We start from the raw sequence: 27,118 nt of genomic DNA on the forward strand, positions 1-27,118 counted from the left end.
TCAGATGGGGATCCCCACTGTGTTCACCTGGTCCTTGAGTCCCAGCAGGCTGTAGGCGATGCGTTTCTGGTGGCCGGGCAGCCGCACCCCAATCCTCTTAATGTCTCTGCGGGTGGAGAGGGACATAGGAGAGTCAGGGGTCAGTGAGGGAGAAGGGTAGCTGGGGGAGGGAAATGGAGGTGGGAAGACGTGAGAATGAGGGGGATCCCCAGGGACCTTGGGGGTGAGAGAGTTCCGCTTAGGAAGAAGCTAGAGGAGGACCACATCCTAAAACTGCCAAGAGGGCCCATCTACAAAGGCAGGAACACCACAGGCGTGCCAACTGAATGGAATCAGCACGACCATCTGGAAGCAGGTGCTCTTGACACCCCACTCGGAAGATTAGAAACCTGAGGCTCAGAGAGGTAAGATAATTTGCCCAAAGTCACACAGCAAGTTGGTGGAAGAGCTGGGGCTCTGACCAGCTGAGAGCAAATGCCCCTCCCCCACCCCAATCTGTCCCTGAAGTCCCCAGCCGAGGCCTGGTTTCCAGGCAGTGCAGATGCCACCCGCAGGCCCCCAAGCACGAAGGTCAAAGCCTTGGTGTGGCTCAAAGCCCCCAGGGTCTCCCCAGGTATGGCCTTATTTCACCCTCACCCCCTCCAAGTTCCACTGCAAATAGCAAGACTCAGGAAACACTTGCTGAGGGGCCATGGGGGGCTGAAGCTCTGCTTAGTGGGAGGGGCTCGCACGTGGTCTGATCAGGTCACCTGAGGCAGGTGTTTTCCTTTAGGAACTTCAACTTCCTCACCTGTGAAGTGGGATAACAGTGCCCATCTGGAGGGCAGGGGACCCCGGGAGCCGGTGGCCGAGGGGGAGGTGGCGCCCACGGCCCTCCCTGCCTGCCCCTTCCGTGCAGCTCCAGCCCCTCATAAAACCACTTATGCTGCCGGGAGCCCTGGAGCAGGACGTTTATTGCTCACTCTGGGAGTTTTCTCCTCCACCGTCCTCACCCACCAGCCCAAACGCATGAAAACACCCAGGTTTTTATGGGCCGTCTCCTGGCTGTAAATGGAGCTAATTATATGGTGCGCGCTCCTAGTTACAATTCTGGAGACATGACTTTCCCACAGGCTCCGGAGTCCTCACAGAGGGCTAGGCAGGGCAGGGCAGACCCGGTGCGTGGGGAGGGCAGCTCAGGGGCCTCCAGGAGGCAGCCAGCCGCTCCCTGCAGCAGGAAGGCCAGGAGTCGGACAGCTGGGAGAACCTCCTAGCCAACCCCCGGTGCCCATTGGGGTGTCTTCCCCCAGCCCTGTAGATCCTCCAGCATGTCTCTCAGATACAGCATGTCTCTCAGTTCCTCCTGGGGCAGGAGGAACTTACTAAAAAAAGCAGGATCCTGGACCCAACTCCAGAATCCTTGGCCTTAACTTTCTGAAGGTGGGGTGAGGAGTCTGCATTTTGTCAGAAGACCCTGATGTCTGGGTTAAGAACCAGCGAGTTATGTGGCCCTGGGAGGGCAACGTCTGGGACCTGTCCCCTCCCACTCCTCCTCTCAGGTTCCAGGAGAGGCCTGGACAGAAGGTCCTTAGGATGTGTCTGTTGAATGAATGAGCGGATGTTTTAGTGGAGACTGAGCCACTGCCCAGGCCACCTCGAGGTCCTTTCAGAGCCAAAGCGGTTAAGCTGACAGGGTGGAAGCTGAGGTGGGTTTTGAAGCCCATCTGGAAGGCCAAAGTCCTGGGCTGGGAGGTAAGAGGTCAAATCCTAATCCTGGATTCCATCAAAGCCTTGGGTGGGGCTGGCCATGCCTGTATTCTGGCCTCAGTTTCTTTATATGTGAAATGGGAGGCTTTGATGACATGCTCCCGAGCCACCTGCCCCAGCCCCTTTCTCTTTCAACACAAAGTCCCCAAACCTCCCTGCCTCATTTCCTAACCACAGAGCAACCGATGCCTGTGGCCTATGGCATACCATCCCAAGCATGTGCCTACCCCAGCCTCAGTTTCCCCATCAGGGACCCAGGGCCATCACCCCCACCTTCTCTCCTCACGGGGGACACCTGACTGAGGCCACCTTTCTTCTGAGCCCTGGTCCTGGGAGATTCAAAGGCAACACCTCTAGGAGCACACCTATTGTGTGCCAGGAGAGGGGAGTGTGAAATGGCTCCTGGAGACTCAGTGTCTGATCAAGCATTCACTCAACAAACATCCCATTCACATCAAGCCTGGGCAGAGGCCTTGCGGAGATCACAAGTCCCATCAGGCTGCCCCACACCCCTCACAGCATGCCCTCTGCGAAAGCCTCCGACCCTGGAAGGGCCTTTGGCTGGACTGGGCATTTTTCTGGGGTGAGACATCCATCACTTAAATCAACCTCTCAAAAAGCATCGAGAACCACTAGTCCAGCTAGAAGCTCAGGCGACTCCAAAATAACACAGGGGGGAATGTTCAGGTTGAGAAAGGGTGGCTCCGTGGATCACGGGAGTGAGCGAGCAGCCAGCCCCTGGGGTCCAGGAAGGTTCAGGAAGCAGGGAGGCTGAGGGGGTGGGGTAGGATGGTAGAGCCGAAGTCCCCATCGCAGCAAAAAAGGGCTGAATTCTCAGCACCTCCTGCTGGGGCCCAGGGCACACTCAGACTCGGCCTTCAGGTTGATAAACTGCTTTGAGATTCCCACTTACTACATGTATTTGAAGAGTCAGTGAGAGGAGCTGGAGCCCTGGTGTGTGGCCCAGGCGCACCCCCGGGCTGGTGGAGGAGGAGGGAGTGTGGAATGACTTCCTGCCTTTATCTAGGCCGTTTCAAAACACAACACACACACACACACACACTCACATCCATCCATCCAAGACCGTCCTGTCCCTGCTCGTGGGAAAGGAATTGGCCGAGGAGCACCCCGGGCTATTTCGGGACACTTCCAAGAACATGTGTTTCCTGTAAGCACTTCTCGGCCCCCACCTCGGCTCGCCCTAACGAGAAGCTGCACTGTCCTGGGTGGAAGCCCCCAAAGGGGCAAAGAGAGGTGTTCCAGGTTCCCAGGGAAAGGGAAGGAACCCAGGAACCTTGGCCTTTGTGCACGGGCTGCGGGTGGAAAGGAAGGGACGGCGGGAGAGGAGGGGCCTGACCTCAGTCCCTGCTGTGTGTGAGGTGTGCCACCTGCAATCCAAGGCGCAAAGATGAAGCCTAATTTGGCCAGGAGCCCCTTGTTAGAGTACAGACCTGGAACTTGGACACAGGGCTGACAGCAGACCCAGATACTGGGACTCCATCTCCTGGGACCCGTCTCCTCTGCATGCCTCGCACTCGGGTCAGCTCTGTCCCCGCCTGACTCCCACCCCCGCTTGTCCCTGCGACAGCTCATGGCCTGGTTCTGGGAGGCCGAACCGGCAGGTCAAAAGCCCAGCTGAGCACTTTCCAGAATGTTCATACACAGACCCAAATCCCAGCACTTCTGGGACCCAGAACCGTGGAAGACTGGATCGTCTCTTCTATGGGATTCCCAAAACCTCCCAGCCCTAAGGGCCCATGCCTGCCGTGACCTTGGACCCTGGACATGCTGGGACATCAGGACCTAAAGCTATTTTTGGAGGCACAAAAGGCTAAGAGGACAATGTTTTCAAGGCCATGCCGGGAAAGGTCCCTGGTGCTGGGGAGGAGAGGACAGCTCTCTCGGGGCAGCCTGACAAAGAGCCCCTCCCCGGGGACAGTGTAACGGGCACTTCTCTCCAGGCCTGAGGGCCGGGCTGAAGGTCAGCCACGAGGAGGTCCCCGGGAGGGTCTCTGAGCCCATGCACAGCCCTCGCTCAGGCCCAAAGGCTCTGTCCATTTCTTCTCCATCCTGGAAAGGAAGATGAGCCTTAAGGGTGGAATGACCTCAGGCAAGGTGTGCGACCTCTCAGCCTCTGAACCCCCAATTGTTCAGTGGGGATGAAATAATAGCATCTTAGTAATCTTATTAGGCGTGGAGTCAGGAGATGGCTGTAAGGGGAAGCTTTTTCTTGCCCAGAATCCCAGCTATGAGCTGTGCGTCCCAAAGAAACCTCTCTGAGCCTCAGTTTCTCTGCCTCTACAGTCCGAGCTCTGGACTCTCACTGGCCAGGGCTGGACCCCGCCTCTGACCCTAATGGCCACGGGACCCTGGGCAAGTCCGTGCCCTTCTCTGCACTATTTCCTATTTCCTACCTGTCCGTCTCATAGGAATATTGACAGGCCCCCCCGCTGTTATCCTGCGGCCTCCAGCCAGAGCGGGCACAGAGTCCAGCCTTGATAAGGGTTGATAAGGGCCACTGTTATTATTACAATTGCTATTATTTTCCCACTCTGGAAAAAAGACGCAGGAAGAGGACGGAGCCAAGAGCGGGTGCGCAGAATTGCTGGCTGCCGGCCTGGTTCTGCCCTTCCTGCGAAGACTCCCCAAAAGAGGAGCGAGAAAGAGAGAGGAGGGGGTGCTGGCGGGTGGAGAGAGGAGCGGATGGGTGGGGGGCAGAGGGCCCCGAGGCGGCACGGGCGCGGCGGAAGCACTCACTCATTGGTCATCTGCACCACCTTCTCCACGGCGGTGTAGCCGGCGGCCAGGAAGTGCTCCGTGTACTGCTGCATCTTGATGGACTCAAGCCACTCGGACACCGTGCGGAAGGGCACCCCCTCTGAGCCGCTGGTGCTGGGCAGCCGGATGGACACCCTGCAACAGGAACCAGCACCTGAGGTGAGGTGCAGCAGCACCCCGTCTCCCATGGCTCCTGGCCAGATGCCGCCCAACCTGGCAAGGCACCCAGCAGCCCTGTGCCTCAGTTTCCTCATCCAGGCAAGGGGGAAGCCACGTCGGGGAGAGAGCTGGCACATGGGGGACACTTGTGCTGCCCCCCTCGGCTCCCACTGATAACATCACACCAAAACCACAAAATAGGGCTTCCCTGGTGGTGCAAGGGGTTAAGCACAGCACTATGATGCTATCCACAGCCTCTGCAGCACGAGTTCGATCCCCAGCCAGGGAGCAACCCACATGGCTCAGCAGACCTCTCCTGTCTCACCCACTGCGCCCCTCAGCAGTGTGTTTCAGTAGATCCGTCTGTTCTGTTCCCCACTCTGTCTCTGGTGAACTCTCTCACCCCCTGCACCTCTGGCCTGTACCCCAGTTCTGAATGCGTAAATAAAAATCTTTTTTTTTTTAAATAAATAAAAATCTTCAAAACAAAACAAAACAACCACAAAATAACAAAATCTTGAGATTCAGGTCCCTGGAGCCAGTCCCGGTCTGGCCAAATGCCAGCACGTAAGATACTTAATTGCCCTGTGTCTCAGTTTCCTCATTTACAGAAAGGGGAGATAATTACAGGACCCATCTGGGAAGTTGTTCCAATGAGTTAAAACATGTTAAGTGCAGAGCTCCAGGCCTGGCACACTTGCCCTGTGTACAAGTGCTTCGGTTAGTCCAGGCTAAGCAGAGTCCCTGGCCCATGACCCCCTGGCTGGCCACCACGCCGAGGTGGCTCAGTAGGAAAAGTGGGGGCTGCCAGGGATAGGCGCGTAGAACTCACCGAGGGTCAAAGTCAGCCAGGGTCTTGAGGGAGTCGGGAGCCCGGATGAGCTTGTCCAGGATGCTGACGATGTCGGCAAACTTGGGGCGGCGGGCCCGCTCCTGCTGCCAGCACTGCATCATGAGCTGGTAGATGGCCGAGGGGCAGTCCATGGGCGTGGGGAGCCGGAAGCCGTCGTTTATGGCTTTCATCACCTGGCGGGGCAGGATGGTCAGGGGTGCCAGGCAGCAGCCATGGAGGTCTGGAGCAGTCTTTACCACCCCGACCTGGGCAGGCTCCTTGGGGAGCCCCACTATGCAGAGGAGGGCAGTGGAGGGAAGAGGTACCTCAGAAACAGATGAGCCCAACATTCAGAGCTGCACAAGGAGTGAGTGCTAAAGGGTTGCCTCCAGAGTTCCAGGGAAAGGGGACCCGGCTCCCCCGCAGGGCACCCCAGGCAAGAGCCATGCAGTGTGCCCTGTAGGCCGTCTCCTCCGGCCTGGGGGTGTCTTTGTCTGCTGCCCCTTTGGGCTGGAGCAGTTTTCCCCTCCTGTCCTCACCTGGCTACCTTACTGTGCCTCAGCTAAGATGTGACCTCCTCAGGGAAGCCTTCCAGGTCTCAGGCTTGTGAGGCACCAGGCACGTGAGCACACACATGTGCACACATGAAAATGCATCCCTACACATGCACACGTGAGCATATGCACGCACACACACCTAGTTTCCTTGCCCTCCACTGACTATAAGCAGGGACTGGGTATAGAACCCAGGACAAGCCTGGCACATAGTAGGCCCTCAATAAGCATTTCCTGGAAAAGAGAATGACTTTGCTGAACCAATGCATGGCTGTACTTAATGAAGATTGGCCCCCCCCAACACTTCTCTACCCCTGGGGTTTGGGAATGAGGAAAGGGTTTGAGTTCAAGTCCAGATGGGAAGGGGAAGGAGGAGACCTACCTCGTGGTTCGACAGCTCCCAGTAGGGCCGCTCACCATATGTCATCACCTCCCACATGACGATGCCATAGCTCCACACATCACTGGCTGAGGTGAACTTGCGGTAGGAAATGGCCTCTGGGGCCGTCCAGCGGATGGGGATCTTGCCACCCTGCAGGGGACCCAGGCCCAGTTACCACTCTGGCTGCCCCAGGACAGCCAGGCAGGTCCCATCCTGTTCCCTACAGGTGCTCCTGAGGTCCATACTTCAGGTGCACAGGTAAGAAGACCCTGGAGCCGGGTGAAGGCTGCTTCACCCTCTGGCCCTTCAGCCCCGTGACGACAGCCCCCCAGGCACTCACGCTGGTGGTGTAGGTGGCCTCGGGGTCGTCCTCCAGCACGCGGGACAGGCCGAAGTCAGACACCTTGCAGACCAGGTTGCTGTTGACCAGGATGTTGCGGGCGGCCAGGTCGCGGTGGACGTAGTTCATGTTGGCCAGGTACTTCATGCCAGCTGCGATGCCCCGCAGCATGCCCACCAGCTGCAGGACGCTGAACTCGCCATCATTCTCCTGCTGGAGCACAGCCTTCAGCCACCAGCCGGCCGCGGGCCCACCGGGGCACCCCCAAGCCCAGCCCACAGCCTTACCCGAAGGAACTTGTCCAGGGCCCCGTTCTCCATGTACTCGGTGATGATCATCATGGGCTTGTCTGCAGGGGGCGGGCACAGGGGTGAGGGGTCAGCCAGAATTGGAGGAGGTGGCACAGGTGTGTGAGGGGGACAGGTGGGTGCAGCTACGGGTAGAGACCCTGTTTGGGGACCCCGGTGGGCAACCCCTCTCCCATGTAGATCAGGCCCCTGAGGCTCTCCCCCATCTCTGGCCAAGCCTCACATTTGGAGACGACGCCCTCCAGGCGGATGATGTTATGGTGGCTGAACTGGCCCATGATGCTGGCCTCGCTCAGGAAGTCCACCCGCTGCTTCTCTGTGTAGCCAGCTTTCAGCGTCTTGATGGCCACGGGCACCTCCTTCTTCCCCGACGCCTTCAGTGTCCCCTTGTACACCTCCCCAAACTCTCCTGCAGCAGCAAGGGAGGGGAACGCCCCAGTCAGCCGGGTGCATGTGCTCCCACCTTGTCCCCGCCCCTCGGCACAGGCGCCAACCTCACCTGCTCCGATCACTTTCTGCCGCGTGACGCAGGACGGGTGGATCTCGGTGGTGAACTTGAGCACAGCCTGGTTGGGATCCTCATACGTGTGTGGGTCCACATAAGTCTTCAGGGGCTTCAGTTGTTCTGGAAGGGGAGGGAGAGGAGGATCACCCACAGCTGAGGGAGGGTGTCCCGAGGGTGCCCCGGTGGTGTCATGACCGGGGACCTCAGGGGACTTAGGCCAGGTAGTGGTCAGCCCCTTAGAGCTGCCTGAGGAAGCTGTGGGTTCCACCCCCAGAGCCCTAGGGTGCCCCAGCTGTCCCCACGGCTGCCACATGAGGCTCATGGGGAGGTGGGAGAGGGCTGGACATGGAGGGGGGCTGCATCTCACCTGACTTGGAGAAGTAAACATCCTCTGAGGACTGGCGGGCGCGGAGGCTCCTCCTCCTGAAAGAACCCCAAGGAGACCAAGCCCACAGGGAGGTCAGCGCCTCTTGGCCAGGACCTCCTCACCTACTCTGGTCCTAAGTGGTGTCTGGCAAGCCCAGTGCCCTGCTGCGTCAGGCAGAGGGTGCAGGGAAGGCCAGGGGAGAGGCAGAGAGGAAATTAGCAAGCACGGCTCCCCCCTCAGCACCTGCACCCCATAGTGGCCTCTGAAGTGACTGTAACGAGAGCTTTCCTCATTACGGCTCCCAGCGCTTCCTGCCTGCACGGCCAGAGGAAGTGCGGACACCACTAACAACCAGAGCGAAGATAATGACCACCATGTCCGACCCCCCCCAGGCTGCTCAGGACTTTACAGCTTAGTGCATCTTTGCAACCCCCAGGCGGAGGAAGGGACAGGATTAGATTCCTAGAGCTCCATTTTTCAGGCAGGAAACTGAGATTCCTGGGCCTCTGCATCCCACCTAAAGCTCAGGGAGCCCGGGTGCCCACGAACCTGCGATGGATGAAGATACCAACTCCCGCCAGCGCCAGCAGCAGGAGCAGGCCGACGGCCACACCGCCAATCACCGCCATGTTGCTAGATCCTTCCGTGGCTGTTGGGGGAGAGCAGCTGATGATGAGGGAGCCCCCCGCACCCCAACACTGCCTGTTGCACCCAAGGTCCACTTTAGGGACCAAAGACACATGTTGGGTGCTTTGCTTGCAAGGGTCCAAAGGGACATTTACTTCCCTTTCATAGATGGTGAGGGAGGGGCTTCCCCGGCACACAGCAGGTACTCCCGGCAGCGTGGACTTCAGCTTTCTCCATGATGCAGGATTGGAACCGGAACCGCCCAAGCCGGAGCCTTACAACACTGCCCTGAATGCTCGTCCCTGGTCCTCCACCCCCAGAGCTCTATTCTGTCCCCTCCCCGAGCTTAGGGGAAGGCTGCCTGGCCCTGGCTGCCCAGGAGCAGGGCATTTCTTCTCCCAGGAGACCCCAGCTGCTCCCTGTGAGGACCCTGGCCTGGCCCACGCCCTGAGCCCCAACTCACACAGCGTCTGGAACTCGTGCACCTTGCTGCCAGCACCTTGGCCCTCCTGCGTCAGCGCCTGCACCTGGACCAGGTAAGTGGTGTCCGGAGCCAGGTCGTCCAGCGTCACGGAGAAGCCCTCGGTCCGGCGCACGTTGTAGCTGTTGGAGTCGCCCTGCAGGTGGAGGAACCGACGGTGAGGTGGGGCTGGGCGCTCTTAGTCCAGCAGAGCAGAGCCAGCCCAGCTTAGCCAGGTGGTTCACCTCCGTTGGCAAACTCCGTGATCTTCTTATAGAGGAGGAAACTGAGGCTTGGAGAGGACAAGCTCAAGGTCACAGTCAACAGATGTCTGAGCAGGATGCCACCCAGGCCTGCCTGATCCCCAAGACCTGACCCTGTTCCCCAGTCCCAAACACGGCTCCTTCTCTCCCACAAGTCTCTGCTGTGCTGATCTGGGAGAGGCGCACCCCCAGACCTCAGTTTCCCCATCTGCAGAGGAGCTTCTTCTAATGGCTAGGCACAGTGTAGTGAGCATAGCCTGGCCGGCTCTCTGCTCACAGCTCAGGGGATCAGCCCGGAACCCCCTTGGTTACCTTCTTGCGGTAGGTGACCTCATACTTCCAGACACGGCTCTGCTGTGGCTGGGGGATGCTCCAGGACACGCTCAGCGAGCTGGTGCTGCGGCCATCCAGCCTCACCTTAGGGGGCTCTGGGCAGGCAGAAGGTGGGGGATGGAAATGAGAACTCGCCTGGAAGTTCAGGCTGGGGGATTGAGTACACCCAGGCCCAGTCCACCCATAGCCCAGACATTTTTGGATCCTAACCCCAGATTCTAAACTTTCAGCTTTGGAGCACAGAGCTCCCAGTTGCAGCAATGGCAGACACAGCAGAGGGGTCCTGCACATATTTATGTATAAATAACAAAAATAAAGCAACAGTTGACTCTTGCTATATCCTTCCCATGGCCCTGGCACTAAGAGTCTTATGTATAATGTTCTATTAAATCCTCTCAATAGCCTTATTATTATCCCCATTTTATAAGTGAGGAAACAGAGGCTCAGAGAGGTTGAGTAACTTGTCCAAGGTCACGGAGCCGGGAGCGACTCCAGAAACTGCTTTATTTTTTTTTTAAGATTTATTTATGCATACAAGAGCTGGGGTGCAGGCCAGAGATGAGGGGAGTGAGAGGATTCACCAGAGACAGAGTGGGGAGCAGAACAGGCAGACTGACTGAAATACACTGCTGAGGGGAGCAGCGGATGAGACAGAAGTCTGCCTCACCATGTGGTTTCTCCCTGGCAGGTCGGGGATTGAACTCGTGCTGCAGAAGCTGAGGATTGCTTCATAGTGCAGTGCTTAACCAGAGAGGTCCCAGACTGCTTTAAACCACCGGCTGCTGCCTCCCTCTGAACACTGCTGAGCCAGAGTGGCCATCCTCAAGAAGCCCCACCTGGGCGGGTCCCAAGGGCACAGTCACCCCCTCTCCACCTGCCTCCTGGGTCTCAGACCCTCACCTGTCTGGTTGATGCTGACGCTGGCCGTGCGGAAGCTGCGGCTGGTCACCAGGTCTGAGACGCCGTTGCGGGCCTCCACGACAAAGGTGTAGTTCATGTGCGGCTCCAGGTCACTGACGGTCACGCTGGTGCGGGTGAGCCCGTGCGGCGGCTCCGAGTAGCGCACGCTGGCCTCGCAGGGCCCACACTCACCGGACTCCGGCCAGCACTGTTCACAGCTGACGCTGTAAGTGATGTCCTCGCGGCCCCCGTTGTCCTGGGGGGGTGTCCAGCGCAGCTCCACTTTGGCGCCCATGCCCACAGCTGTGAGGTAGTGCGGGGCGGAGGGTGGGCCTGTGCAGAGGGCAGAGGGCAGAGCTTGCATCTGGTTACCCTGGACCTGCCGACCACCCACCACGGCCTCCCGGATCCCCTGCGAGACTCACGGGTGCAGGGCGTGGACAGTGGGTCCGACGCTGCCCGGAAGTAGCCTTCCTCGCACTCGCAGTGGGTGGCCCCCTCGGAGGACGGCAGGGTGTGTGCAGGGCACTCCAAGCAGGGGCTCTCGGACACCTCGGACTTGAAGAATCCAGGCGAGCAAGCTGGTGGAAACAGGGGCAGACGTCAGTTCAGCCAGGCCCAGCCCAAGCGACTTCCGCCCGTCACAGGGACCCCAGGCAATTGGCTAAACCTCTATGGCCCTGCTTTTCTCATCAGTAAAGTATCTCGTGATGAGAAAATGCAAAGCTTGCACCGACACCGGGCACCAGGAAGTGCCTCCAAAGCTTGCATCACTGCCCCCCGGCTTTCCCAAGAAACTCCACACCCCTGAGCCTGGCGTTCAAGGCTCACATTTCGCCTTCCAGTTTCCTAAGAAGTCCACCTCACACCTGGCTCATCTGGCTCAGCCCGCTGCCACTAACTGTCTCCTTTAACCCATGCAGACCAGGTTGTCAGGTCCCCACGAGGGCTGTAACTCCTTCACCAATTATGTTTGTTGACTGACTATCAGTACCACCCGACCCATCAGCCAGACCCATCAGCTCAGGATGCCACCCAGCGGGTGTCCCCTCACCCCAGGACCTGAAAGCCTTCCCATTCCGGGGCTGGCCGACCAGGAAGCAGGAAAGGTCAGGCCCCCAGTCTTTTCTCTGGATCTGCTTGTTGGACCAAGTCATTTCCGCCACTACAAGGGCAGCCAGGAAGCGGCTCTTCCTCCTCCCTGGTGACAGGTCCTGTCCCGGCCAGGCAGGCTAAGGGCTCAGGCACCTGACTCCGGAGGCTTCTTCCTCCCACCACCCTATTCACCTCCTGCCCCAAGCCCCTTCCTGGCCCCACAGGCAGGAAGCTGCCCAGACACAGGTCCCTCCATGTAAGCTGCCCAGGGCAGAGTGGGATGGGGGGTCACCCTAAGGATCCCTCCCACAGCCTTACAGTTACCACCCAGTCTTCAGCTTATTCTATGGAGAGAGTCCTGAGCCACCTCCAAGCTCAGTGCCACGTTCATCAGTCACTCACTAACCCTCCTCAGGCATGGACCCCGAGGGAAGACAAAGCCCCTAAACTCATGGAGCAGGAGCTTGTGATAATGTCGACAGTAATGAGGTGGGCCAGAGGCTAAGGGGGAGAGAGAACCCTGGACATGGCCCGGAGGAGTCAGAGGGGATACTGCAGTTGGGGCTTAGAGGCTGAGAGGGAGTTCAGCAGGACAGAACCTTGGGAGGAGCTGGGGTGAGAAAGAGCCAGGCTAACACAGAGAGTGTGTGTGGCTTTATGGTACAAATAGGGGGAGCAGACAGCAGTAAGACTGCAAGGTCTTCGGGGACAGAGCAAGGCCTTCACTGCCAGGCCAAGGAGCCAGGGCCTTGTCCTGAGGGCTACAGAGTCAGGAATAAAGACACTCAAAAGAAGTGCTTGGACAGTCTCCCTCAGTGCCCAGGCCCCTGTGTGCACAGGGCAGCTGGGAGTCAGAGGACAGGATTCAAAGGACTCCCAGTTCCTTCAGGTCTGGGATGGTGACTTCCTGTCAGTGACTCCGAATGCAGGGCCAGCCTGCCTCGCTGCCTTTTGCTGCCATCGGGAGCCCAGCCCTCGCCCTGCCCGGGTCCAGCAGCCACACCAGTGCCGTCTCTCGAGCCCTCCTGGGCCCTGTTCCACGCTGCCATGCCAGACACACCAGAACCTCAGCCCAGCCCTGACAGCGCCAGGCATTGGGGGCAGAGAAGGGGAGTGTGCCCTCCCGCTCTGCAGAGCCGGCAGCCCTCTTGCAAACGCTGACCACCCGGTAGGCTGTGGCCACGTGAAGCTCCTGGGCCAAGCCCTTGACATTCACTTAGCCCCACAGCAAGCCCGTCATGCTTGGGCAATGCCATCGTTCATTCCATTTTGGGGGTGAGAAGACAGGTGGCGAGAGGGGAAAACCACTTGTCCAAGGTCTCCCTCCAAGCTCCTCCTGACCCAGGGTGCCCTGACTTCACGCCGCTCTCCCTTTCCGTGAACTCCCCACTTTGGAGCCAAGCGAAGAGCAACATTCTGAAACAAACCCCAAGAGAGAAGAGATGGTGCCCTGCCTACATCAACAGCCAGAGAACCCCAAGACTAATTTCAGGGCCCCTGGGATTTGTGTGTGGCACCCCCAACACAGGCTTCGCAAACTGGGTACATGTGTGCTCTATGGGGAGAAAGGAGCGGAACCACACCGAGGTGCTAAGGGGACCAGAGGGGGTAGCGCCCCCCAAGCGGCCCCCCTCAGCCCCAAAGGTCTTTCATGTCTATTACATTAAGAAATCGATGTGTATTTTGCCTTCTTCTCCCGAACAGCGCTGTTTCAAAACAAAAATAGCTCTCTCCGCCCCCAAATTGTCCAGTAAAAATGAGCCTCCAGAAAGCGGGGCCGTGTTTATCCTGGGATTTCAATGCCTCCAAATGTCCTGACTTGTCTGCCAGGGGCCTACGCCCTGGGTAAGTGCTGGCTCCAGGTGGTCCCAGGCCCATGGAGTTGGGGTGCTCAGGGGACCCTGAACCACAATGCACCTTCCCAGCCCAGGTTCTCAGGCTGGAGGGGACACAAGTGTCTTCACCTGCAATCCCCCACGAGGCCCCGCCCTGTGGGACTCCAGAGCCCCCCAGCCCTGTGCCAAGAGGAGGAAGTGGGGGAAGAGCCGGGTTCCATTCTTTGGCCCCAGAGCCCGGGGGTGGCCCGCCTGCTGCCGGCAGGAAAGAGGGAATTTGGAGAGATTTCCGCTGCGGACGTGCCAGATAATACAGTGGGGCGGCTGCATCAACAGGGCATGTGCTTGCCTGACGGGAATGTGCTGCCCCCTCCTCCAGCACAGAGCCCAAGGAGTACCCCCGCCAGTGTGTCTGGGGGTCCCAGAGCTTGAGAGCAGACACCAACAAGCCCCTATGTTTCCCTGGCTCTGTCTGGCTGGATTTCCTGGCATTTGGGGCAGGTAAGAGGGGACAGGGCTCACATACCAGGGCCCCACACACACTCAACACCCCCCCCCACACACACAATACCCCACTGTCCCTCAGCCAGCTAACTCCTATGCACCCTTCAACACCCAGCTAGAGCTCCTCTATGCAGTCCTCCAAGACTGCCCAGTTGATGACCCCTGGTGTCCCATTAGGGCATCTATTACTCAATCTTCTGTTTACCAAACATTAATCGAGCACTTCCTACGTGTCTGGCACAATGCTGGGCCCTGAGATCCGATGGTGAGTTAGATAAACACCCTTTCTGCTCCAGGGGAGTTCAGAGCCTGGCTTTCCTGCTCCATTTGAAATTATTTCTGCACCCGAGAGGATCCTCTACTAGGCTGGCAGCTCCTGGGCAGCAGGAGTGCGTGGGATTTATCTGTGTCCCCCGGCCCAGCACAGAGCTTCGCATGTCATAGGTGCGTAGCTGCTGTTGAACGATGGAGGAGTGAATGAATGAGTGAGTGAATGAGTCAGGGAATGGCTCGTGACCCACGTGCCCCAGAGCTGAGCGTGGTTTCAGTGCCCGGGGAGACCCTGTGACCTGGATGCCCCCACCTGCCTGGCACAGGAGCTTGACTTTGGCACAAATGTGGAGAACTTCGGCCCCGGTTGCCGGGCAGGCCCAGCCCACTCTAAGCAGGGGAACTGGGGCACGGTGGCTGCACCCGGGGCTGTACCCCGGTTTTTCCAGTTCCTGAAGCCCGCCCCTAAGGTGGCAGCGTGGGGTGACTCAGGGACAGACGCCCGCTGGCATGGCCCAAATCCAACCCCTGGCCGAGCCCCTCCCCAGGCCCAGCTACCTCCCAGGCCTGCGGTGGCGAGGTCATCCGGTCAAGAGGTCGAGGTGGCAATTCACCTAAGGCCACAACCTCCCAAGTCCGCCGGGCTGGAGACCACGCGCTCCCTCAGCCCAAGGACAAGGACGGGACCTGGACTTTGTCTCTCACCCTAACAGGCAGCAAACACCAACCTGGAAGTTATTGACCCAGCAAATGAAGGGAACTGATAACTCCAGGCCCCAGAAGCTTCTGGCTCCCCAGTAGGCACTGTCCTCCCTCAGCCGCAGAGGTGTCCCTAGGGCCCAAAGGCAGACAGCACCTTGCCCCTTTCACACACACCCTGGGGAATTATCTTGGGGCACATTCCTCCACCAAGCCCAAGATAAGCACAGCTCCCCCCACCCCAGGCTCCCGCCTCCCTGCCGCTGCCTCCCTGCCTGGCCTCCCCGCCATCCGCTCTCTCTCCCTACCAGCCTTTTATCTTCTGTTTGCTCTCCTGGCCTCCTTCCTTCCGTTCTTGGGACACACTCACCTTCTGGGAGGGAGACGGGGTGGGAGGAAGGGCTGCCAGGGCCCCCAGTGTGAGCTAAGGGTAGGGCTGGCTGGGAGGGGTGGGAGGGGTGCTGCCACCCACAGCCCCTCCCCTGCCGGCCCCAGGAAACGCCGCAGAACTAAGATCGGGTGGCACTCCCCAGAGAGGACAAGCCTGAAGGTCACAGCCAACAGCTCCCAGAGCCCCCAGCCCAGGGATGGGCTGTACCCAGACAAAGCAGGGCTCCCCAATAGTCCAGCCAGGACCCAGGGCTATCCCAACCAGAGCCATCCCCTGCCCAGGGCTGCCCACCCCTTCAGCTATGGCCCCTTGGCTAGAGCCGGGCCTTGTCACACAGGGAGAGGCCACTGGGTCAACAGTTTGCCAGAACAATCCATGTTCTCTGACTAAGTCACAGCAGAAAGTCTCCGCAGGTAAACCTGGGCCACTAGGTCAGCGAGAGTCCAGCCTGCTCATTTTAAAGGTAGAAGAAACGAGGCCCAGAGCGGGGTCTTGAAGTTCATTCAGCTTATCAGTGGAAGGACACGTGGCAGGAGCAGGAGGGTACATGCCAACCCTGTGCCAGGCCCCAGCTTCACTGGTCACTGGTCACGGTTTGTTCTCTCCAGGCCTCAGTTTCCTCATCTGTAAAATGGACCGTCCTTAGCCTCCCTGGGTGTCTGTGAAGACTGAAGTGGAGCTTCTTATAAAATAAATGCTTGGGCCTCCCTGGTGGCGCAGCGCTGTCAAGCTGTTGCCAGCCACAGCTGCATGAGTTCGAGTCCCCAGCCTGTCTGGGAGCTGACCCACATGGTGCAGTGGACCTCTCCTGTCTCGCCCGCTGCTTTCCTCATCAGTGTGTTTTAGTAGATCTGCCTGTTCTGCTCCCCACTCTGTCTCTGGTGAATCCTCTCACCCCCCTGCACCTCTGGTCTGTACTCCAGTTCTTGTATGCATAAATAAATTAATCTTAAAAAAATAAAATAAATGCTCAGCAGGTGCCGAGAACGGAGCATCCCCAGAGAAACCAGAGTGGAGAGGAGCCATCCATGGGGGTACTGGGCCCGGAGGGCGGTGAGGCTCCAAGGGGAGAATTCCTGATGCCCCACCGCCCCCACCTCCAGCTCCGGCCTCCCAGCTGCTAGGCTGAGCCTCAGACCAAAGACGCTGGCCACCTGCTCACCTGGCCGGCAATCCCTGTGGCCCAGGCGCCAACTGGGCCCCGCCAGCTCAGCTGCTGATGCCAGCACAGGAAGCGGAGACGAGCAGGGAGACAAAGCCACCCTGGGGGAGATGATGGTTGGCCTGAGTGACTCCGCTGTCCCCTGGCAGAGCTGGGGGTGGGAGGGTGGGGCAGGAGGGAGGGCTGGAGTGAAGCTGGCTCATTCCTGACATAGCTCATGAGAGCTCACCTGGGCTGTGTGCCCACCTGTCCGAACACAGCACCTGAGAGGTGCCTCTTTTCTGCCGCCATTTAACTCTTTCCTGGCATCAGGCTTCCTAGGGAAAGAGCCCAGGTGAAATGAACTCTAAGGATAACCTGGATCAGGTACTGGACGACCTTGGGGTACCAATGCCCCCTCAGTGTTCATCAATGGACGCCCCGGGGAAGGGTCCCGTGGAGGGTCAGGCAGGCGTGCAGACCCTTGGCCTCCCTCCATGCCCCCTCAATGCACTTGGTAATGACCACCCCCCCCACCTCCTGCACCAGGACCTGCCACCCCAGGGCTGCCCAGAGAGCCTGTCCCAGGGCCAGGAGCTGAGTCAGGGATTCCAAAGGAACTGGTCACTTCCCGCCCCATTTCCTGACACTTCCTCTGGCCCCCACACCACGGCATCACCAGATTCAAATCCCAAAGTGGATTCAAATCCCGAAGCGGCCACATCTTAGCTGAGTGACTCCAGGCAAGTCTCTGGGCATTCCTAAGACTCAGGACCCTGTTGGCAAAGTGGGACTAATCACAGGTGTGGGCCAGCAAGGGTATCCCTGTCCTTGGAGAGGCCTCTCTACTGGACACCGGCATTTTCGCCATTGTCATCGCGGTCAGGGGCTGCTGGGAGGAGAGTATTAGAATAAAAAGTGGCCAGGCTGGGTGCTCCCAGTCATTCAGAGGACCCTTAAGCCACACTGGAGGGAACTGGAGCCGGTGGGGGGACCAGGGGTGCCCAAGGAAGGAAAACCAGGGCACAGGAGGCTGGCAATTGAGAGGGTCCCACTGGCGAAACCAGTCCTCCCTACTGGTCTGCTAGTTCTTCACAAAGCTGCCAGAACCCTGACCTCCGAGAGGAGGTGAAGGCTACCCCCCTTCCTGGAGGGACACCCCCCAACCCCAACCATCCACTTATCTCTGCAGGGTCTGAATCACCAGCCTGTGGAAAGTTTTCAGCTGCCCCTCACCCCCACCCCCGCATTCTTCTGCGAGGATGTCATGTGGGAGGAGCTGCCGGACCTACTGGGCTGTTTGGGCCCCCTCCCACCCTGCAGTCATTGTCTGAACCTGGGAGTGTGCACTTGGGGTGACCTAAAGCAGGGGTCGCCTGGAAAAGGGGGCTCACTCAGCAGAGAAGAGCTGAGAGGAAAGGTGATGACGGGAAAACTCAGAGCAAAAACCATCTACAGGTTTATGGCCAGAAAGGGCCTTAGGGAAGTTTTCATCCAGGGGTCTGCGGACTGTGTCAAGCAAGGTTCTGAGGACTTGTTTTGAGAGGCCAGTAGTGTCCATCAGACTCCCCCAACACCTCAGCCTCCTTCATGGCGTGCAGGATTCATGGCAAAACACCATGAATAAAGTCTGCTGGTATAGCTGAACTTGTACTGATAGGAAGCCTGAAGCCAGAGATGGGAAACATCTACCTGTGATCACACAGGAGTCATGTACAACGGCAGGGACCGAAGCTCCAATTTCTCAACGTCCCGCTTATCTCAGCAGAGAAACTCCCAGAGAGAGGGGATGAGCTGGCCTTCCAAAGGTCGGCCTGCATTCCACAAATGCCCACAGCCTTTTCCAGAAAATTCAACCATTGAAAAAAAGCCCAAGTTGTAGAGATTTCCGCTGTCACAGGCCCTGTTAAGCCGAAGCTCCCAATGTACATTCATTAGTGCCCAGGCCCCATTCCCAGACAGCCTGATGTAAGTGACCCTCAATCTGGCCTTGCATCGGTGTGTCCCCCCACTGATGGGTCTGAGGCTCTGGTAAAGCAGAGCCTGCCCCTCCCTTCCACCTTTTCTCTCAATGTCAATACTTTTCAAAAGTTCCCCCAGTGAGTCTGATGGGCAGCCAGGGGAGGGAATCCTTGTCCAATTCCCTCATCCTGGGTGCAGAAGAGGAGCCACATAACCAGAGAGGTGACGTCACTTGCCAACGGTCACACAGTGAGTTAAGAGGAATGAAACTACCGCCCGGCCGTGGGTCCACGGTGCTGGGATAAAGTGGAGACTCAAGATACACTGGTGGGATGAATCAAAAATAACAACCACACTTAAAAGCAGTATGTGTCAGGCACTGACCTAAGCACTTTATGAGTATTAAGTCATCTGATTATCACAACAAGCCTACAAGATGGCACTATGTTCGCCTTCATTTTATAGATGAGGAAATGCAGACCCAGAGAGGTCAAGGAACTGGCTGAAAGTCACACAGCTAAATGCAGAGGTGGGCTGAACCCAGGCCCTCTTGTCCTGGAGGCCTCCCTTGTAGTATTCCTACTTTTGGGTTGTCGGCAAAGTCGTGACACCTTTTTGCTTGAAAAACATAGAAAAAATGACATCAAGACTTTTTCGACAATCCAATATATTCTTTCGCAGTGGAATCCAGTGATTCCTGAGCCCAGGAAGGCCCTAAGTCATGGAATCCAGTGATTCCTGAGCCCAGGAAGGCCCTAAGTCATGGAATCCAGTGATTCCTGAGCCCAGGAAGGCCCTAAGTCATAACAGAATGACTGCGTGTAGGAGCAGAGCTGACCTTGCCAGGATCCCAGAGTTCCAGAGCCCAAGCTAGAACCCGAAGGCGGCCTCCCATCCCAGTACCCCCACTTTTGATCGCCCACCACGGTCACTCACCCTGGCAGGCATCCTCCACCTTCTCGTAGCCTTCCTGGCACAGACACTGACCAATGCGCACCAGCCACTCGCCGTCCACTGCGCAGTGCATGCGGGGCTCTTCACCCCCAGGGGGCACCACCGCATGGTCCACGCAGGTGCCAGCCACAGTGGCCAAGGAGGGCGCATCGGAGCCCGCGATGGTCTCGGGGAAGCGGGCCAGACCCTGCAGCAGCTCGGGGCACTTCTTGTAGTAGACGCGGACGGACAGCAGCGCCACGCAGGCGCCAATGTCCTGGAAGGCCAGGTAGAAGCCCTTGCGGCTGAGCGGCCCCACGGAGCGCTCCTCCACGTTCAGCTTCACGTGGCGCGCCTCGAAGTCACTGCTGACCGTGATCTCGTCTGGCGCGATGGTGTCGATCTTGGTGAAATGGCGCTTCTGGAAGTTGGTGCCATAGTCCACGTCGGACTCGGCATAGTAGAGGTTGAAGGTCTCCTTGCAGGAGCTGGCGCCGCCGGGGAAGCTGTTGCAGTCACGCACGGTGAATTTGAGCTCAATGAAGATGCGCTCGGCCTCGCCACGGTACACCCAGTTGGTGCGGAGCCAGTTGTCCTGGTCACCAGCCACCACGTTGCACACAGAGTACATGTAGATGGGCATGTCGTCCATGATGTTTTGCATCAGGTCCCACTGCGCATAGAGCCGACAGGTTAGTGCGGGAGGCGCTGGGGAAGGGGAAACTGAGCCAGAGGCACAGCTGGGCACTGGGGAGATGCTTAATACTCTCATTGTACAGGGAAGGAAACTGAGGCCCAGGGAAGAGCTTCAAGTCACCTTCATGTGCTAGATGGGGCTAAGCCTGGATGGGATCTCCCCAGTGTGTCTGATCCCAATGTTGGGGTGCTGAACTTCCATAAGAGACTGAGCTGGGGTTTCTGTGTGACCTCATTTAAGCTCTCCGAGTCTTAAGATCCCCACCTGTACATGGGGTAACGGCTACCTCAGAGAATTGCTATGAGGAGTATAAATGACAGAATGTCTACAAAACTCTGAGCACATCGCGTGGCACACAAGGCCGCTGATAACATCACCATTGTTATTGTTACTGTTATTCTTCACGGTATGTGTATGTGTGAAGACGGGAGGTAGTGGCAGGGCAAAGGATTAAGTCAGAAACAATGGAGGTTCCCTCATCATTTAGATCTTATCATTGAAACAGATAAATATGCATTCCTGCCACCTGAAAACACAGCTCAGCCTCCTCCAGGAAGACTCCCTAGTTTGGACAAAGATTGGGTCAAGTGTCCCTCACTGGCTCCCACCGTGTTCAAGTCCCCTGTATCACAGTACCTGTGTGGAAACACCTACATCTAGTTCCCACACTAGATTCTGAGCTCCTCTGGGCAAGGACTGTATCTAATTCATTTCTGTAACCCCAGGGCCTACCTGAATGGAGCAGGTGCTCAGGAAAGGATTTGTTGAATGAATAGATGAAAGCAGAGGGGCCAAGGAAAGAGACCTGAATTGCACTGTGTGACACAGGCTAATGCCTCAAATGCCCTTGGGCCTCAGATGACTGGGTTGGGCCTCAGATGACCTGTGTTCCCCACCCCCCCACCCCATTCCCATCCCAGCTGGACATTCCAGGATCCTGGAAATCCGCTCACAGCTACCCCTCAGGCCTCCTGGGAGCTAAGATGACCAGGAATAGACACCTGACACACACACCTGGCCCGAGTAGCACCCTGGAGACATCCCTGTCATCAGTTCAAGGCCCCTGAACAAACTCTGCAAGGGTCCATTGTACAAAGGGGGAAAGTGAGGCCCAGAGTGCAGCAATATTTTCCCCAAGACCACATGAAAGTTATACACAATTGGGGAAAGGACCCCAGTGCTGGGCCACCAGTCCAGGTCACAGAGGGCACAGCAGAGCGGAGGAAACGGGTGGGGAGGAGGCCAAAGTCAGCTTCCAGCAGGAAGGGGAAGCAACAGCTGCAGGAGCAGGAGAGGGGTCCAGCAGGAAGAAACTTGATTTAGTTCCCAGGGTCGTAGGGACCTGGGAACTACTGTTCTTCTCTTCCCCCAGGCCCCCCAAGTGCCCCACTACTTCCTGGGCTGAAGGCCTCAAAGTTCACCCCTGTCCTTCCAAGAGGTAGATGGAGGGAACCAAGGGGTTCAACTCTTTCCTCCTCTCAGGACGTTTCCTACCTTCTAGGCCTCGCCAGCCTCGGACGGTGACTCTGCACCTGAGAAGCTGGCCCCAGAGTCTGAACCCTGACTGAGCTGTTTGATCCAGGCCGGGCCCCATCCTCCTGTCCCCCCGACCCTGAAGTCTTACGCCTTTGCCATACGGGCTCGTGAGCCAGCCGAGTTCCCCTTTAGCAGCAGCAAAGTCCAACAGCACAACTGAAAGAGACAGAAGATGGGGAGAGACTGAGCTTGGGGTATATCCAGGAGTCAGACCGTGGTGGCTTCTTCATCCTTTGGAGAAAGAGCCCACGATCACAGGTCACCATATCTGAGTGACCATCCCTTGACAAACAGGGAAACAGAGGCACAGAGAAAGGATGGTCATGACCACGAGGCAGGCTGGAGTGGGACTAGGGCCCAGTCTTCCAAGCCCCGGCCCCAGTCACAAACAAACACCCACCCCGTGGCCCCCAACTGGGCAGAACGAGGCAGCTCAGCTCAGCCCAGCAGGGCAATGGCAGCTGGACAGATCGGGCAGGCAGGGCTGTTAAGTGATACCACACCAGCACATCTGCTTTCAGGAACCGGCCCCTCAGCAGTGCTCACTGGCATGTGGGCCTTGGGGGCACTCATGACTGCTCCTGCTACACCCCTCCAGCGCCAATCACCCCCAATCCCGCCCAGACAACACAGCACACACATGCAGCTCACGTATGGACACATGTGTCTCAGGGTACTCCAAGAAGACAGCTCGGAACAGACGGGAACAGCTTCAGGGGGAGAGGGTACCCCAGGGGGTGTCTGGAAACTGATCTTCCCACCATGAAAGCCACAGCACAGGCTTAAAGCCCTGAACCCATAAGGGCCTCTAGGAGGGGCCCAAGGGTACACACAGCTGGCCGGGTCCCCTCCCTGGGAAAGTCACTCACAAGGCCACTGCCCCAGTAGGGGTGCCAAGGATGAAAACCCTGAGGGGGACTTTCCAGGCTCAGAGGGACCAGTGCCAGAACCATACTTTGGAGAGGGCATCTGAGCCTGGGGGAAGATCCAGGAGCTTCCCTGCCAGGGGCTTCCCTAACATCTAGCCTGGCTGTTGGTACTTCCCACTGCCAGCCCCTGGCTCCCTGGCGGGCTCAGCGGCTGCAGTTGAGACCCAAGACCCTGGTACCGCCCCTCCTCCATTTCCAAAGCTCAGGTAGCTGCCAAGAGGTGCCACCATTCCTAGGGAGGGGAAACAGGCTGGGGAAACTGAGGCATGGTACCTCTGGATGTCTCCCTGGATTCACAGGGTAAAGTCCTAAGGCAGAAAGAGCAAGACCAAGTACTTGCTTCCTTTGAACTCTGGGGCCTCCTCCCGGAGGTACAGCATTCCTCGGGACCAGGCCCTGGAAGAAGGATCTATGGGTGGATGAACTCTGGGCAGGCAGGGAGCAGAGATGCGTTTGATTTAGAGGTGGGGGCAGGCCCAGGGGCCGAGAGGAGTGAGGAGTGGAGAGGAGTCGCTTTCCGGAGGTTAGAACGCCCTGCTGTGGGGCTGGGTGTGAGGCAGCCACCTGACCCTGCCCTGTGCCAGATCTCTCTCTAGGAAGGGTCCGCTGGGCCAGACAGGGAAGAGGAAATCCGATGTGGCAAGGGCCCCAAGTTTGGGGGAGAGGGGAGGGCAGCCGTGGGAGTGGGTAGGGGCGGGCGCAGGGACTTGTTGGGGCATGCCCAGGGCCCAGGCTTGGAAAATTCACTAACCCTGCTAGCCTATGGAACGTTCCAGCTCCACAGGAAGGAACCGAGGGGTTCTTGACTGCAGCTGAGTGGGTAGGAGGCCAATGGGGAGTGGTCCTCAAAGTTCTGCACACATATTCCTGGGGGGGGTGCAGCAGGAAAGGCCACCCAAGCCCTCTGAGGGTGGGGCTCCTGGCTCCCAGGCTCTGAGGGGTTAACCTGGCAGGAAGGGTCCCCCACCCCCCTCTACCAGAGCACACTCCCTTTCCAGCCCCAAGCCCCGGCTAGAAGTATCAACAGGCTCAATCTGAGAAGAAAAGAAGCCTTCGCACAGGAAGGAGGCTCCCCCAGGGGCTTCCAGCCACAGCCCCCTCCCAGGGAAATTCCCTAGAACCGATCACCAGGAACAGGAGCCCAGCCAGGCCCTCTGCCCCGCCTGGGAGTGGGGTGCGGTTCTTTCCCTCAGCCCTTCCAGGGACTCAGGCTCTTGTTTCCTGGGAAGGGGTTGGGGCCTGGGAGTCCCTCAGCTGCCCCCTGAGGTTTCACTGAGGGGCCTGATAGAGCAGGGCTCATCCGGGGGGGGCCTGTGACCCTCCCCCAGCCTCAGGAAAGTCTCCTCTGCCTGAAGTCCCACTGGAAACGGGCACCCTCGCCCGCCCTCTGGAAATGCAGTACTGCTCCCCTAGACACCTCCCAGCTCCCCCATCCCTCTGTAACCAGCACTAAGCTATCCCTCCAGGCAGGGGCAGTAGGGGACTCTGGGAGTGAAACGATGGACAAGGGGAAGGGAACGGAGGGCAAATGAGAATCAAGCTGGGGACTTTACAGGCCCCCTGAGCGCAGTCAGCCAACTCGGGCCAGCAGCCCCTGTGCCCCTGCATCCCTGCCCAGCTATTCTCTCTGCTCAGGAAAATCCACCATGAAACCACAGTGCAGGGCCTGGGCCCCAGCAGCCAAGAAGCCAGATGCTCAGATCTGACCTGCGCTATGCAAAGGGCCCTGGCTGGTGAGGTCTTGCGCCTCCCTGGTTTTCCAGGTTTGTAAAGGGGCAGATTCAGTAGCTGCTGAGAAGCCAGCAGGCTCCACAGAGAGGGGACAGCAGCCTGGGCTCAGGGTGGAAGGGGCATGCGTGTCCTCTCTGCTCATCTCCTCCCCCCCAGGAGGTTCCACCACATCCAGCCTGAATCCTGAAGAACATAACAAACCAGCAGCTGCCAGCTGGGCCATCACCTCCCGGCCCCAGAGGCACCCCCCTCCCCAGAGAGTCACTTCCAGGGACTCTTACAGCCTAAGCAAAAATGTTCCCCCATCCCAGGACTCTCCTATACACACCCCATCCTTCCTCGCGCCGCGGTGGGGGTGGGAGAGGGAGGTGGGACTATGCATCTAAGCTGGGAGTGATCAACATGGGGGCGCCAAGAGGCTCCAGGCTTGCAGGCAGCAAAGCAACCTCCCAGCAGTGTCAGTCCTGCCTAATCCCCAGCCCCCATGGGCAGCCTTGGAGAAAGGCCTGTACTGATTCCAGCTGTCTCTCCCCTGCTCTCCAAACACAGCCCCTAGGAAGGGGGAGGACAGAAAGCTGGGCAGGGGAGGTTGCTGAGGGGCGCACAAATCCCTGCCACCCACTGCCCTGGCGAGTTGGGCCCCGGGGCCCTATCTGATTGATCCGGGGCCCGAGCGGGATGCCACCCCCGCTTGCACTCCCAAAAGCTCCAGCGCCGGCCTCTTGGCCTCCCAGCTTGAAAGAGAAAAACCTCCAACCCCCGTTTGGGAGGTGGAAAAAGGAGGCAAGACTCAAGGAAACTTCTCGCCCGGCCGGGTTTCCTCTGCACTTCCCCTGGCGGAGCCTGCGGAAACATCGCTCTGACCCGCCAGCGAAAACTTATTCTCTCTGCTGGAAACCGGAGCCGGCCTGGGCGAGGGGCTGGAGCCCCCGTCCTCACCCCCGCCCACCCCAAGGCAAACTCGGGGCCCCTGGCCCAGAGCGACTCCCAGGAGTCGCCGGCGCGGGGGCGTGTGATTCAGGCCCCCACCCCCGGGTGCCCGGACTCCGGTGGCCCCGGGGTGACGACTCCACACCTTGGGAGGCCGCGCCCCCACCTGCCGCATTTCCCTGTCCTGAGTCACCCCTGGCTCAGAACGCTAAACTCGGGGCCTTCCTGTCCTCACGCGCGGCCGCCAGCTTGTCCCCCAACCTGGGAACGGGGTTCGGGAAGGGAGGGAAAGCTGGTGTGGGCAGGCTGCCCCGAGCCTCCCCCAGGGCTTTCCTCCGGGGCGCGGAGAAAATCTCAGGGGGCAGCAGGTCTTCCCGGGGGGCCACCCCTCCATCGAAGAACCCCCTCCCCTGAAATGCCTTTCCCGCACAATCGGAGCAAGCGGGCCGGTGACTTCCGTCACCAAGAAGCTAAACTCGCGGAAAATCCCCACTGGACACCCCCGTCTCCAAGGGATCCCCGAACGCCCCGGCGGGACTCGATCCTGCAGCCCCCGGCGGGTCCACAACCGCGTGGCCGGCGCCGCGTCCCCTCTCGGCGGCCGCGGAGCCCGGAGCTCGCGGGCCGCAGCCCCGCGGTGCCCAGAGTTCCCAAGCGCCCGGATGGGGTCTCGGCGCGTCCCGGGGGCCCCGGCGCGCCCTGCCGGCCCCAGCGCGCGGGGCTGGAAGGCGCCGGGTCGGTTTCCAAAGTTGCGCGCGTCGAGACCCGCCGTCTCCGGGGGCGCAGGGGCGCAGGGGTCCCGCCCCCGGCCGCCTCGGGCCGGGGCGCCCGCCGAGCGCGCACTCACCTTCCTTGCCCTGCGCGGCCGCCGCGGCCAGCACCCAGCCCCACAGCAGCGCGAGGCAGGCGCCCGGCGCCCCCCGCTCCATGCCGCGCTCCGCCCGGTCCTCCGCGCCCGGCTCCCGCCGCTGCCCGCGCGCCACCGGCTCCCTCCTGCCCCAAGTCCTTAATGGAAGTTGGGTGAGAACCGGCTCCTGTTCATTCATGCCCTGCGCTGACGTCAGCCAGGCCACGCCCGCAGGAATGCCTTTAAAGGGGCCGGGCAGGCCCAGGAAGGAAAAGGGGAAGTCCCAGGGGACTCGGGCAGCCCTCCCGGGGTCCGCGGGGCGCCCCGCTCCCTGCAGCGCCGCCCGAGTCTCAACGCCACGCAGCGCCGGTGCCCACAGGTCTAGCCCCCCGGGGTGTCCGAGCCGGGATTCTGGCGCAGACCCGGGATGGCTGCGCCCGGCCATCCCCACTCTCACCTTTGCCCTTTGTACCCGCTGGTCTGAGTGCCCGGGCGGAAATGGGCCGGGCGGCCCATCACAGCGGCCTTCTTAGCTGCAGACCTGAAACACTGGAATGCGCCTTTCCCTGGGACTGCGCCGAGGCTGGAGGTCTAGGAGGGCATCCCTGCCAAGAGCTGGGGGAGCTCCAAGACCTGCAGCAGCACCTCGAAGGAGGACTCCCATGAGTTCCTTTAACCCTCATCTGAGAGGATGGGCTGATCCCTGTTTCCAGGAGAGGGTACAGAGGCCCCAGCAATTAAACAGCCTGCTCAAAGCTTGGAGGAAGGAGAGCCAGGATTTGAAGCTGGGTAGTCTCTGCTTTAACCACCGCTCCCTGCGGGGAAAGGGTGGCCAAGGGGCACCCCTCTGCCCCGCCCGGGCATGGCCCAGTCAGTTGGTGTGTCTTGACACTTTGGAAGATACTTGCATCCCACCTGCCCCCCTCAAGGGACTTCTCAAGGGTTCCCCGGACGTGAGCTCATCTCCCCGCTGGTGTTAGTGAAACAAACGGGAAATAGCCTCTTGCCTGCCTGCCCTGGCCACCCACGGCTGCCTGTTGCCCAATCACCATTTGGCCAGTCCA

At 59.2% G+C, this 27,118-nt stretch overlaps 1 protein-coding gene across 1 annotated transcript; it reads right to left on the bottom strand.

Annotated features, from left to right (window-relative positions):
• EPHA2 (EPH receptor A2) lies at positions 1-26,243 on the bottom strand (the record flags this gene model as incomplete). The annotated part of the gene is made up of 17 exons (XM_084243123.1): positions 26,055-26,243; positions 21,706-21,773; positions 19,388-20,057; positions 10,980-11,135; positions 10,555-10,887; positions 9,634-9,749; positions 9,062-9,215; positions 8,521-8,620; positions 7,972-8,027; positions 7,599-7,724; positions 7,323-7,508; positions 7,079-7,140; positions 6,792-7,001; positions 6,452-6,601; positions 5,516-5,709; positions 4,504-4,659; positions 1-106 (listed from the first exon to the last, which is right to left on the bottom strand). The coding sequence occupies exons 1-17, from the start codon at positions 26,134-26,136 to the stop codon at positions 1-3; spliced, it is 2,925 nt and encodes a 974-aa protein (XP_084099249.1). The 5' UTR covers positions 26,137-26,243.
• Between the last annotated feature and the right edge of the window lie 875 nt (positions 26,244-27,118).

This window comes from Talpa europaea (assembly GCF_964194135.1).
Source record: "Talpa europaea genome assembly, chromosome: 9".
Lineage (NCBI taxonomy): Eukaryota > Metazoa > Chordata > Mammalia > Eulipotyphla > Talpidae > Talpa > Talpa europaea.